The 15,065-nt window shown below is 45.9% G+C and overlaps 1 protein-coding gene across 1 annotated transcript in view; it reads right to left on the bottom strand.

The window, feature by feature from the left end:
• The window catches only part of GABBR2 (gamma-aminobutyric acid type B receptor subunit 2), a 358,625-nt gene that overhangs the window by 199,603 nt on the left and 143,957 nt on the right, over positions 1 to 15,065 (bottom strand). The window contains exon 3 of the mRNA XM_061132246.1: positions 7,602 to 7,772. Coding sequence (XP_060988229.1) covers positions 7,602 to 7,772 — 171 coding nt within the window. The remainder of the gene's footprint in view (positions 1 to 7,601; positions 7,773 to 15,065) is intronic.

Here is a 15,065-nt window from a genome sequence, read left to right on the forward strand (position 1 = left end):
TAAACGTTCTGGAAAATGATTAAGAAGACCACCGATGGATAGACTATTTGCAGAACTATATTGGAAGACAGGAAGGGAACAGATCAAAGGATAAAGAAGACTGGAGAAGAGCAAACCCAAACATATCAGGCTGTGGCAAAGGTGGGGACATTTCATGGGGTCGCCAGGCCCAGAGCTGCCAGGCCATTACAAGTTACAGTGGTGGAGAATATCTGCCAGCTGGGGAAAATGTTCCCACTGGGTTCCAAGATTATGGAAGCCGTTGCTATAGTCAGAGCATGTATTTGTTAAGGCAAGTTCACTCATGTGTAGGGAAAAAAATGGTAAAGACATATGCCTATAGATGTTAACACTGACCTTTCAGTGGGTAGTTATGGCCAATTTTTACTTTTCCCTTTTTTTGTTCTGTGTTTTCCAAGTTTTCTGCATTGAGTCCATATCAATATCATGGTTAGAAAACATCATATGAGTATTTTAAAACAAGCAAAAACTAATAAACAGAACTTGAAGTTTTTATGTAAGAAAGTGACTACAGTCTTATTATTTTTCTTTTGAATCCCTGCAATAACCTTCTGGCTGGTTTCCCAGACTCTAGTCTGCTCGTCCCAATCATTCCTCAAGATTGCTAACCATCTCTCACCCGTGATCTGAAACCTTCCACGGCTCCCTGCTACTCCTGCTGACAGGTGGAGTCCAAACGTGGAGGCATCACCATCACGTGGGGCTTCACCATCCATTCGCCGGCCCATTCTTCCCTTCTTGCCCTAGCTACCTTCCATTTCCCGAAGGTTCCCTACACCTTCCAACTCCACTCCTTTGCACACATACCTTGGCACGACCAAAGCCAGGCAGAGGGGCCCTGGGGGTGGGGAACCACAGCCAGAATTACCAGAAGAGCTCTGGGGACCCACACGTGACAAGACGCAGCGCCCTGTTAGCCAAGCTCAGCCAAGGCTGCGACAGGGTCCCCTGGGACACTTCGCAGGAGCAGATGCGGACGGACGGCCCTGAGATTTGGGATCTGGGAAGGTCGTAAGACGTGAATGCAGAATCTCAGGGACTGTGAGGAGCCCTGCTTGAGACCTGGATTGCTTGTTCTGGATACCTACGTCCTTGCTCCTTAGGTGGGTGTTGGGTGGGATGGATGGGAGATACAGGCCCAGGCCCATGCCCCCCTCTCTTCACAAGGAGAGGCAAAAACCTGGGTTCACACCTACACCTGCCCCTGCTTGGTGAAGCCTTGGCAAAGTGACTTCACCCTCCTGAGTCTGTTCTACCAAATGGAGACAGACCATGCTGGGCGACTAAACGTCATCACCTGCGTATGGTAGGTACCCCGCAAATGGCAGGAGATGATGTCATAACTATTAAATACATTTTCCTACCCAGGTTCTGGAGCAGCGGATGCTTCATGGGGCTGCAGCCATGCTCCGGGAACCTGGCCCAGGGACTGTGCAGGGTCCCCCGGGAAGCACCCCTGTTCAGGGCTGTGAGGTGGGCGGCCAGGACTCATCCTCTCTCCCCCTCTGGAGACCTTCAGGAACTCCTCTGGGCCCTCACTCACTCGTGTGTTCCAGGGTCCACACTGCCTGGGTGGAGATACAGTTATCTAATATCACAGCCCTGGTGAGCAGTGAGTGTGGCACTCACCCTGGCCCCCCAGGCAAGCACCCCATCCTCTCTGAGCAGGGTCCAGGGCAGCTCCTTTCTTCTAAGAGTTGGGGTGTGTGAGGTGGGAGGGTGCTTGGCTTTGAAGACCTGCAGGGGAGTGTCAGGAGGAAGCATCTGCCATCTCCTCCCCAGTCTGAAGAGGAGAAGGGAGGGTGTGGGCCATCCTTCCAAGGGTGGAGCTCTAAGCCCAAACAAGGCATTCCCCTCAGAGGCCTGCCTTGTAGGCTCAGCCTCTGCAGCCACCTCTGGATAGGAAAATATCCTAAAAGCATGAGCAAGGTCTTCAAATAGAAGTTGGGCCATAGAGTAGAACCATCAGGGTCAGAATCTGATCTGTCAGGAGTCCCCTCTGGCCTCCTAATAAGAAAAGATCTGCAGGTCTGTGGGTGACCCTGCAACCTAGAGGAACGCCAAGGACAAAGACCAGAGCTGGCTCTGGCCCTCCTTTCTGATAAGCACAGGGGCCTCAGTTGAAGGCTTCCCATTCCTCTAACACAGCGATTCTCCAACTCCAGTGTGCTGAGCCCCACCCCCAAGGGTCTGATTCAGGGGGCCTGGGGTGGAGTCCTCAGATTTGCTGGGAACAAGTTCCCATTGCCAGTGCTGCTGGTCAAGGGCCACACCACAAGAACTGCTTTAGGGGATGGGATGACCTGATCCTGGTACAAGCGGATACTGAAGTGATGACAACTCAGAATGAACATCCCAGAGAGCCAAAAACACAGCTCAGACACAAACTACAGTGAGCTCATTCCCAATACCCAACCCTGACACCACCCAGAAGAACCACCGAGCAGGTCCCAGGTCACTGCTGCTTCCAGTGGCTGGCCCAGAACCTTCCACTGAGATCTCTAGCAGAATCCTCCACCAACAAACAATGCCACATCCAAACAAAACTCAGTTAACAGATGTCAGAATGACCTGAGCTGAGCTCTGTGGGAACGTGACTTCCCAACTTTGTGGGTGCCCCCCTCTCCCCGATGGCCTCTGTGACTGACAACAGGGACTGACATGTCCCTGCAGCCCCTCACCACCATCTCACCATCCTAGTGACCCCAAAAAAAGAAACCACTGCCTTGGCCTCTAAGAATCTGGCCTAGGAGACAGAGATTGATCTACTGAAATCCTTACTGAACACATATGTGCCAGGCAGCACGCAGGGTTAGGGGACAGAAAGGCTCTTGTCCACAGGGTCCCCCCACCCTCCACTGTGGGCATGTCCTCCAAGCCATATCAGTGGCAACTTTAGAGAAGGTGACCAGAGGCGACCAGACTTTGGTTGGGGCAGATGGTGACCTGGCAAGCAAGGAAGGGCTCCAAGGGCCATGGAGGGCTGAAAGGGCAGGTGCTTTGAAGAGGAAGCTCTGCAGATGGTGCCCTTTTGGTCTTGGACAGATCAAGGGCTTCAGTGGGTCCCAGCTCTTGAGGGAGGCTCTGTTACGGAAAGCTCAGCCCCAGCAGCGCCGAGATCACTAAGGGCCAGCGACTGGGCAAGGCGTCTTTGAGCCCGCCTGCAGGAGCAGAGGAGACAGGACTGGCGCTGGGGCAGGCACTAAACCCCACCGTATGCCTGGGTTGCCGAACGGCGGCCAGCCATGGGTTAAGGAACCAGATTCTAGATGACAATAAAAATAACTGCCACCCCTTGCAGGGTGCTTATTATGAGTCAGGCACTCCTCTTAGCACTTTCAGAACACATGCAATCCTCACACGCACCCTAAGAGTTAGTTATCATTATTATCCCCATTTTTAAGAGGAAGAAACTCAGTAATTCTCATGGTCACACCCCTGGGAGTGGCAGGATCAGGGGCAATGACCCTGAACCTTCACCACAAATTCCTTGAGCTAGGAGAGCTCTCAGAGGTCAATCGACCCAACTCTCTTATCTTACAGAGGGGAAACTGAGGCCAAGAGAGACTGAGGGGTCTGTTCTTAGTACCAGTGGTACTAAGCTGGTTAGTTTAGCATCTTGGGATCAGGAATCCAAAGAATAACTTAGTGCAGATGGTTTGGTAGACCACAGAACCAGGGGCTGGGAGAATAGGTTCAAATAAGCCTCTGGCTGTCTGCTGGTCCTCAGCTACCCCGGCTCACTACCTTCATCCCCACCGCATCCCCGCCTCATCCTATGCCTTCGGTGCACACACAGACACCACTCAGCAGCCCTAACCCTAATCCTAGTGACCTCTGCCTCCACTCAGCTCTGGCTATTCATTCATCACCAGGGCTTGCCCCCCAGTACCTACATCCCTCCCCAGCTCTGCCACAGCTTCCCATTCTTCGAGCTCCTTCATCCCTACACTCTCAAGCTTTCCAGAGACTTCCAGAGCTACACTTCCTTCAAGCCCACAGGCCACCGCCCCGGGTCCCACGGACCACCCTCTCAGCAGTACCCTCTTTATCACCACTTTTACCTTTTCTTCCACCTGGTGATTCTGATGAGCAACCAGAGCTGAGAACTCAAAGGAGGAGGCCTGACACTTACTGACCTTGAAGCCAGGTCCACTCCTCCCTGGCCTTCCATGGCGCAGGCTCTGTGCCTTCACAGATGTTGGCACATCGTAGGCCATATCCATATTTTTTGAGTGAATGGATATGCATTCCTAGGGCTTGTCCCAAGTACCAAGGGAGGCGAGAATGTCTATTTAATGAACTCCAACTACGCAGAAGTTTTTCATTTATGTTTTTTCATCTAACCCTCTCATCTCCCAGTGCCTGTGAGGTGGGGATAAATATCTCTACTTTATACAAGGGAAACTGGATCTCACTGAGGTGTAGTGAATTGCCTGGGGCCACAAAGCTCTTGCTTGGCAGATCTGGGCTTAGAGATCTTCTGGTACCAAGTCTTTCTTTCTCTCCTCTGATATAAGTCTTTGACCCAGAGAGGGTAGAGCTGAAGCAAGTGCCATCTTTCTGGTCACTAGTTCCCCATGGACCCCTGATTGTCCTGGCAGCAGCTTTAGATCTGGTACACCCAAGCCAACAAGGTGAAGTGAACTGCCTGGGGTCCACAGCCACTGCTTGGCAAAGTGGGGCTCAGAGATCGGCTTATCTGATCCAAGGCCGAAGCAGCTCTGGGTCACTGCACACTAGCTTTGAATCTCATGGACGGGGGCTCCAAGGAGCAGCTGGTTCCAGGGTGGGATAACCCTCAGCCCTCTACCCCTTTCAGTAGGTTAAGGTTTTAATTAAGGCTTCCCCCCATTCCCCTCTAACTGGAGGATTGCTTTCATTTGACATTCCTTCCAGAATTCCGGAACAGAAGTGCTTGATGCTGCTGATCGACCAGTTTCATAAAAGGAATCCAGTTTCCTCTGCACTCACGAAAAGCTGTTAGCCCCTGGCGAGTTTCCAGGGTCTGCACTCCAGTGATGCAGCCAGACATCGGGAGAGGGATGCCAAAGCCCTTGGGCACAGAGAGGAGTCAGCTGGGCTGAGAGATTAAAATCGAGAGGGGTCCTTGCCAGCAATACCACCAAGCAACATCCTGTCCTTAGAAAAGAGGCTTCCCACTGAGATGTCCTGAAACCTGGCTGAAGGCTCTCACACAGCCGTGCGGGGACAGACAGGTGGCACCAAACTGGCATCTCCTGACCCCCGTGAGGTCAGAGGAAAGGAGAAAACACTGACCAACAGTCTGGCAGGCTTCCAGCCTCAGCTGGGCTCTTTACCAGCAAGTGCCCCGGGGCAAGAAGGCACCTGCCCCCTGTGAGCCTCAGTTTCCTCATTTGTAAAATGGGAACCATAACCTCTCCCTAAAGGGCAGCTAGCTGTTTGCAAATCTACAAAGCTTGGGGCTGATCACATATCCTCTTTAAACCAAAGATTGGGGTTTTTCAAACCTCTCTACACAAAGGTAGTTCTCATGTGACTTCAGGTAGTTAGTTAGGGATGGAAAGAAGGAGTCAATGGGCTGTCTGGATCTGGAGTCTAGATTCTTGGATTCAGTCTTGACTTCTCTGTCAACAATCTTTCATGACTTCAGAGGTGCTTGGAAGCCCTGAACTTTGTTCCTTCCTCTCTCTGGGCCTCAGTCTCCCCTTCTGTACAATGAGGAGGTTGGGGGAGATGTCTCTAAGAGCCCTTCAGGCTGCGTCAGCCACAGACTCCATTGCAAAAAAGCAGGTCCCTCCAAGTCTCGGCAGAGTCTCACGTGGATGGGGCCACAGGACTGGCCCTGCCCACCCTCACCATTAATCTGCTTCACACTCATACCAGAACTTTCGAGGCTGCCGTATAAAGGGCAGGCTTCCAGCAACAGCCTCTTCAGGGTTTGGCAGTGAGTCGCTCCCACTGGAGGTCAAGTTCTCTCTGCACCTCTGCCTGGGGACTGGGAAACAGAGGTGGGAAGCGGAGGGCCATTCTTGTCAGGGAAAAGCTGGCCTGGTTTGGATGACTGCAGACCACTTCTGCTTTTCAAGCGCCTCTGAAAATATCCCTCTCGGCGCATAAACTGTACAGCTTGCAAAACTCTTTGAAATTCATGACTCATCTGATTTTGGCAGGAGGTCTGCAGGATGGGTTTGGGAAGGGTTATTGTCCCCATTCTATAGGGGCAGAAACTGCAGCTCAGAGAAGTGTGGTGACTTCGCCAAGGTCTCACAGCTAACACATGGAGTGGCCTCTCCTTCCCAGGGAAGGATGCGGCAGAGCCTCGGAGAGGTAAGTGCAGAGCTGGCGTGGAAACCGGGTCTGGGGGTCCCCGGCCCTGCTCTGCTCCACCTCCCCCACCTCATCCCCCCACTGATAGAAGGGGTGAGTCCTCCCCAGCTCCTCTCACAGAGGTCTGCCTACACACCCACCTCACACATTTCCCTGAGGATCTGCTCACAGTGGTTTCTCTTTTTTTCTCTTGGGCTCCTAAGCAAACCTGGACTGAATCATCTTGTGGGGAAGCTCCAAGGACCAAGAGCACACTAGAAGAAGACAGGAAAGTAGGGACTCTAAAGATGAGGGGAAAAAAGAAAAGAAACCATTCTGCACTCCGCTGAATGGAGAAAGCTTTTTAAGATTTGCTAATATCCGCTGTTTGTAAAAATGTGTGGAAATTTTCAAAGCGGTTGGAGGAACTAGAAATTAGAACAGGCTTTCTGGAGGTCAGTTTGTCTGAACGTTTTAAATGTCCCAGTAATTCTACTTCTAGAAATATACTGTGAAGACGCACGCCTAGGTGGAAAGGTGCTGGCTGTGATATCAAAAAGCTGTAAACATTCAGTAATTTACCATCTATTCACCCGACAAGAACATCATAGCCCATTAATAAGAACGAAGTCAATCAAGATCTCGAAGACCTGTTGCAAAGTGAAAAATGCAAAATATCTACCTAGTATGAGGACATTAGGTTTAAAAGTACTGAAAAAGGTCTGGGCAGATGAACAATACACAGAAAGCCAGCCTTGACTTGGAAGAGAGAGTGGATTCAGAGGAATTGGGTAAAGCAGCCCTTTTCTTTCTTTCTTTTTTTTTTTTTAACTATATGTAATTTAACTCTTCTTTTCCTTGCAACAACAACAGCAAGCCTCAGAACACCAAGTATTGATGTATATTTGTAAATCATGCAAACAAACAAAAACTAAAAAACACCCCCCCCAGTCCACAGTGACTTTGGAATCTTCATTCCAAGCCGGCTTCTCACCAAATTCTCCTCACAGGAGAAACACTCTTGGTGGCACCTCATGATTTTAGATCATCACTAGGTTCGGCAGCAAGAACAACACATCTACAGGGGTGGTGAGGGAATAAACCACATGATTTAGCCAAAAGGCACAGTGGAAGGGAAGGTTCCACTCCTGAGCCAGTTGGAGGTCTCCAGCGGCCCCACGCACAGCCGAACGCCTCAGCAGCTCCGAGGCCCGGAACAGCGCCCGCCCTGACGGAGCGGGCTCGCCCCTGGCCTGGAGGTGGTGGGGGCGCCTGCCGGCAGCCCGTACCTCTGAGAAGCGCTGCACATCCTGGGTCAGCGTGCCCACCCGCCTCCACTGGTAGTGCTTCAGCAACTTCAGGATGGCTGGATTCACCGCGTTATCCGATGGGACCGTCCGGAAGAAGTAAGGGTATTTCTTCTTATCTGCTAGCACAGGGGTGGTGGCAGCAAAGGAGAGCTGGAAGACACAAAAGAGACAGCATTTTACTGGGGGGACCTCATAGCTGTGGGCCCAGGATCTCTCCTAAGGGAACAGAGGTCTTTAGTTCTCACTTCAGGTACAAGCACACCGGCAAAATACTTTTAACCTTCTTACTGCAGAAGTAACATGTTACAACTGAAGAGGCTTTTAAAAATGCAAAATAAGGAGAAAGAACCTTCGTTAATGTTGTCGTCTGCCTCCTTCAGACCCTTTCTCTGTGCATGGCGACGAACTAAAAAAAGATTGAGCTCATTCTATATACACATTTGAACTGTTTGTTTATTCCCTCATTAAACACTGTCTTAAAAGCATTTAACCATCCTGTTAAAACTTCTTGCAAACATTTTAGCATGTAAACTTTTTAATAGTTCCATAACATTCTAGCATCTGAACATACTGCAATTTACTAAATTGTGTTTAATTTGGGGACATTTAGACTATTTCTAATTTGTCATTATTTTCATATTATTCTACAAGCACCTTTGTGCTTAGCATTTCCCCCCTATATTTCAGGTTTTTTCCATAGGATAGTCTAGGATGTGAAATTTCCCAGAGAAAGAATGTGAGCTTTTAAAGACATGGGATGATTTGAGAGAATAGCACTGAAACATGTACATTAACATTTGTAAAATATACAACCAGTCCAAGTTCGATACATGAAGCAGGCCACCCAAAGCCAGTGCTCTGGGACAACCAGAGGGATAGGGTAGGGAGGGAAGTGGGAGGGGGTTTCAGGATGCGGGGGACACATGTACACCTGTGGCTGATTCAAGTCGATGTACGGCAAAAACCAGCACAATATTGTAAAGCAATTATCCTTCAATTAAAATAAAGAAATTAATTAAAAAAATAAAGACTTCACACTTATTTCCAAAAAAGACTTCATCAATCTGCACACCCACTAGCCAGGTATAACTATAGAGGATCAATCTTACCACATTCTTGTCAACAGACAGAAATAAAACATCTTTCTATCTAATTTATTAATGATTTATCACTGAAAAACTGGAATCATATTGCATTTATTGGTTATACATTATGTTGAACCTTTTTCTATGTGGCTGATTACTAGTCATAGGTCCTATTTCAGGAATTGCTTTTTCATGTCTCTTGTTTATTTTTTGAGTGGTATTCTAATGCTTTTCTTATCAAATTTAATGAAGACTGTTGTACGTACAGCATTCAAACTCAAGCTATTACAGGTGCTGCAAACACCCCAGCTTCTTCGCTTTTACATTTCATGTGTGTATATTCTAATTTATGGTCAGTAGTCAAATCTGTCCATCTTCCCCTTTATTAGTCTTTCTTTTTCTTTCAAGTGCCTATGAGTTGCTAAATTGGATTTTAATTATCTGTCCTACAGGGCCCAGCATAAATGTCACCTCTTCTATAACATTTCTTCTGATCTCTGCTTTCTCTTCCCCTCAGCCTCATCCACAGAAGGTGGTTATCAAATTTTTTGATCTTTGCTGTGTGATGGTGGAAAAATGGCACCTTCTTGTAGTTCTGATTTGCATTTACCCTATTAAGAGTGAGGTTGAGGATTTCTCTGATGTTGAAGAACAATTTGCAGTATCTTTCTGGAAAGTATTCTCATCCTTTGCTTGCTTTCCAATTGGACTTTGAGTCTTTCCCTCACTGGTGAGCAGAAGTGAGGAGACTCGCCCTTTGTGATGTAAGTCGCTAATTCACCCTCAGTCTGTACCTTTGCTTTTGATGTTTCTCATGATGCCCTTTGCCATACAGAGGAGTCTGTGTGCGTGTGTGTGGCTGAATTTATTAATTTCTTTCCTTTCTGTTTTCAGGCTTCATGTCATATTTAGAAAAATCTTCCCCAGCCTGAGTGTAAAAGAACCCCTCCACAGTGCCTTCTAGCCTGTCTGTCGTCCTCACGTCTTTTCTCCAGGGTGTCGCCTGGTGAGGGAGGAGGAAGATTCTGTACCCGCATGTGACGAGCACTGACCCAGCTGATGGTTAGGCTTAACGTGATCCTGTGGCCTCTGACAGATTATTTTGTTTTTCATGTGTCTAGCAAGTATTTTGGAGAAGGCAATGGCACACCACTCCAGTATTCTTGCCTGGAAAATCCCATGGATGGAGGAGCATGGAAGGCTGCGGTCCATGGGGTCGCTAAGAGTTGGACACGACTGAGCGACTTCACTTTCACTTTCACTTTCACACACTGGAGAAGGAAATGGCAACCCACTCCAGTGTTCTTGCCTGGAGAATCCCAGGGACGGGGGAGCCTGGTGGGCTGCCGTCTATGCGATCACACATAGTCGGACACGACTGAAGTGACTTAGCAGCAGCAGCAGCAGCAGCAAGTATTTAATAAACTCTTGTATAGTTTTTTGTTGTTGATGAGAACTGGTAGCTCCAGAATTTTGTGACCACTGCCATGGTTATGTCTGTGCATCACTTGTTAACACTACTTGGTTTAGGCTAACCTTCTTCAGTATGCTTCATTTACCAAACTTCGTGCCCAGAATGCCTAAGTATTGTTTTATTTTTGGCCATGCTGCACAACTTCCAGGATCTTAGTTCCCTGACCAGGGTTGAACTCATGCCCTCAGAAGTGAAAGTGGGGAGTCCTAACCACTGGACCACCAGGGAATTCCCAATACTATTTTTAAAAAGTAGTATTTCCTTCCTTGTTTTGTTTCGTTTAAATCTTTGATCCAGAGAGGGCAAGGCTGAAGCAAGATCTCGCTTTGCTGCTACCAGCTTTCTCCCCCAACGTTTGCTACTCCGGCAGCTTGAGATTCAGTACAGCTCAGAGTCCAGCTTCAGCATCTTGGGAAGAAACATCCTGGCACCCCCAGCCCCCAGCTGAAGTTGCTTTGCTGCTCTTCCTGTGATCTGAGGAAGTACTCCTTCCCCACCAAGACTTCAGCAGAGCAGGGCAGTGGCAATCTTGCCCCTTCGGTGACCTGGCTCGGGCAGTAGGTCGCCACTACCTAGGGTCCCCGGATCTCCTCGGTTCACTTGGCAGCCTCAACAGGTCCCATTTGTTGGAGCTGAACATACAACAACCCATCAGCTGTCACCAGAGCTAGAGAGCACCAATAGAAAGCAATTTCTAAGATCCCCACAGACACAGGACACCATCCTAAGTTTGGTAGAGGTCAAAGATAGATCAGCTGTTAAAAAAACTGGGGGGTAGAGTAAGCCCCAACAGGGAGTAGCCAGAGAGAGGAAATCCCAGTTGGACACAATGAGGACACTCATATCCAGAGCGGTCCAGCAAGGGAAGGCCTGCTGACAGAAGTAGTGAGATCCCCGTGTCTGGAGGCGTGCAAACGGAGACTAACCCATGGCCCAGAAAGAGCACAGAGGGGCCTCAAAGTGTCTGAGAACTCTGGAAAAGCTCTATGAAAACACCTGTGGGCATGCATGTGCATTCAGACACACACGTTTTTCTGAAAAGGGGATCCACGGCTGCCATCAGATTTATAACAAGGATCTTACAATCAAACAAAGTGAGCACACCTGCCTGAAGGTGATACTTAGGTCCCATAGTGATGTAAGAAAACAGAAGCTCTCTACAGTCTGCTCACACCCAGTATCTGGGACTCTTCTCTCAAGATTAAAACAACACTTCCAGTTTCCTACGGTCAGTGTAAGAAGGAGCTATTAAAAAGTCAAGGAGACACTATTTCAGAACCTGGGATGGTATATGTGCAATTGCATCCCCAAAAATGCTTATCTAATACAATTTGGAAAATATTGGTTTTCTGATGTGATTTCTGAATCACACTCTGGTTGATACTTTGCTGTTATTGTCCCATTAGTTCCAGGTCCACAATTAATTGTTGCTTGAACAACTTCATATGTTTGCCCTGTAGGTAATTACAGTGGTTACTGTTCAGTGAATAAATGGCCCATTGTGTTTACAATGGGCTTGGAGTACAATATATGCCCCGGGTCTAAATCATGTTGGGTGCAAAATATTAACTGGCACTGACATTTTCTGCACCATTTGAGATAATGCACACTTTGATTAGATTGCTTTGCATCACTGTTCTTCTAGCTTTAGCCTCCTAAAACTTTCTTCTACCGGCAAAAGCTACAGGCGCTGGGGAGCACTGCTGGATCACTTGAGAACCGAAGGAACCTGAGAAGTCATCTAGTTCTGGGGTTCTCTCTGTACTCTGGCTACACACTGGAGTCACATGAGGAGATAGTTTAAAATATTGATGACTTCGTCCCACTCCAAACGAAGTGAATCAGAATCTCTGGGCATAGAGCCCAGGTATCAGTATTATTTAAAAACTTCCCAAGGTGATTATGGAGCCCAGAGAAGGTTGAGAATCACTGATATAGCTCAACAGCCCTAGTTTTGAATAGGTAGACTAAGGTCCTAAAATGGAAAGACATCGAGATACCCACCAAAGTAAGAGGTAGAAACAGAATTCGAACCCAGAGCTAAAGCACTCTAACATCTGTGCCCTTTCTTCCTCTGACGACCGTCCTCTGTGGCCTGTGGGCCAGGCCTTCCCCCTCCAGCACAGTCACCCAGTATTTGCGACACGTGGCCTGTCAGCATCAGGAACCCCATTCAAAGAGCCAATCTCTTGCCTCGTTTCACATAGCCAAGTCCATTTCTAGACAGACTATGATTGAGGTTTCAAGTTAATCCCTACCAAGGATTATTTCAGAGGGTACTTTTAAATTTATTTTACAGTTTTGTTATCATTTCTAGTTTTATTGTATTGTTTTGAGAATTTGGTGTATACAGTGTCTGCTTTTGGAATTTATTGAGATTTTTTTTGGGGGTGGCTTATTATACAATCAATTTTTGTGAAAGTTCCATGGTAGTCAGAAAAACAGATGCAGTCTCTAGTTGTAAGCTATAAAATTCTTTATCAAACTTTTGATGTATAAGAGGTATAACCCAACTAACCAATTATATTACTGCTTTGTATTTTTGTCTACTTGACAATCAAAGACTGAGAGGTATGTTGAGCTTTTTTCTATTGTCTCTGACAATTTCTCCATGTTACTCAAATTTTTTGCTTTTTACATTTTATGTTGTTTTGAAGATAAGTGCTCATTACATTGTTATTTTTCAGCAATGTATATATGCCCTTCCCTGGTGCAAACTGCAGGTGCTTACCAGAGAATCACTGAATGATTTGAGAATTAAAATATTTATCAAGATAAAATAGCCCTGTTTGTCATTTATTGCTGTTTGTTTCATATAATATCTTGCTCAATATTAATACTGAATTAATATCTTGATATTAATGTTGAAACCCTTTATTTTTTGCTTGCATTTACCTGTCATAGCTCTGATTCTCCTTTTATTTGTATTCCATTAAGATTGTTTTTAAGAATATTTCTTGAAATGAGGACATGAATGGATCTTAAAATACATGCTTATTGCTGCAATAAATACTTGACATTGCATTCATCATCTTGCTGGCAGTCGTTTTTTAAAAAAATGTTTCCTTTTGTTCCCTTCGGTATTAGACTTCTCCATTCTTCTCCATTCTGGATATATTAATCTTGCTTTTTGTCTTAACCTGTTAGACTATCTTTTCAAATTCTGAAGAAGGGTGAGGGGTTGAAAATTTGCTGAGGATGACCCTATGTTGCTCTGACACATGGCAGATATGGATCTATATCTGTACAGATCTATCTATATCTATATATATTTTTTATCTGGATATAAAATCCTTGGGCTACCATTTTTCTGCTTTGAAACTACAAAGTGGTGCAGAGGAGAAATCCGAGGATAGTTTGACTGTTATTCATTTCCAGGTAACTGATTTTCTCTGTTTGGACACCTGAAGAGTTTTTTCCTTTATTCTTAGAATTAAAAAAATTTGCCTAAATAGATGTGGATGCGGCACTCTTGATTTTATCTGGAACACAGGGAAGCCTTCAGTCTATATGCTCAAGTCTTTTAACTAAAAAACATATATATATGTGTGTGTATGTACATACACACATATATACATAAGTATAAATACATTATATAAATGTGGCATTTATATATAATATATAATGCTATATATTCATTATATTTATATTACATTAATATTCATATATATTCTTGCCTCTAGACTACTTGACTATCTACGTGTTGTCTTTCATTCCCCAAATCCATATCTGTCATATTTTTTCTAAGATTTAACATCTTGGTCCTTCTCCTCTACATTCTGAAAGACCATCTCATTTTATCTCTTATTAGAGGGTACCTGAAAATTCAGTCTCACTAATTTCTGGCAAAAGGGCCGTATCATCCACAGTCCCAGCGACAGAGCACCACGGTTCTCATTTCTTCACATACTAACCAACATTTCGCATTACCTGCTTTCTCCCTTTTTGCTCATCTTTCAGGGATAAGGCAGCTCTTTATTAATAGTTGCTTCTGCAGCCCGCTGAACATAATGTGGTCGAGAAGCTTTACAGACACGCCGTTCAAGTTCTCTATTCAGTGGGCTTGCTTTTCAAGTCACTCTTAGTGTTGCTGTCCTTGCCATATTTTTTATTGCTATTGACTTCTTCCATTTTCTAGTAATTTTGTAATGATCAGAACCCTTTTTGCTCCATCCTATCTCATGTTTCATGGAGACCATGTCTTTTCTGCATACGATTGAAGCTGCCGGAAGTCCAAAGTTTTTTTCTTTATCCTACAATAGCTCATCTTCAGAACTGAATTCTTCCTCTACTTCTGGGTATTGAGAGTCTTTGGTTATTTTCACAGTATTTTTTCAAAGGCTGAATGTTAGGTATTTTCAATGTACTCATCCTCAAAAGCAAGGCAGGTATTTTGAGAGGTGGCCTATTAAGAGACGATACATGGATTGCCCACAGACCTATTTTCTGTTTACATTATAATTGAGTATTTTTTCTCAGAAAACTGAGGAACAAGAATTTGAGCACAGATTTTGGTGTCTAGTACACTCCCACCTTACATAGTTCTCTGTTAATGAGTGCCTTATTTTCTGATTCTCTGGATCAACACAGTACACTAAATTTCTGTCATGCATTACTGCCAGGAATTTTCTTTTCTGCCTATAAAACTTTACTTTGGAGATTTCTGTTTAAAACTTCTTGTGCTCTCCTGTCTACCCTCTATCTAGCTTTTTCTAGGAATTTATAGCTCTGTTTGAATTTAGAAAGATAAATGAAAATGAAGAGAAAAAAAGCATCTTGATTGCCTCAAAGATCAGCAACTGTGACTAGAGGCATAGTTGTCCAATTTTCTGATTGGGTGGTAATGAATCTACCTGCAATGCAGGAGACCCAGATTCGATCCCT

This window comes from Dama dama, chromosome 29 (genome assembly GCF_033118175.1).
Source record: "Dama dama isolate Ldn47 chromosome 29, ASM3311817v1, whole genome shotgun sequence".
NCBI lineage: Eukaryota > Metazoa > Chordata > Mammalia > Artiodactyla > Cervidae > Dama > Dama dama.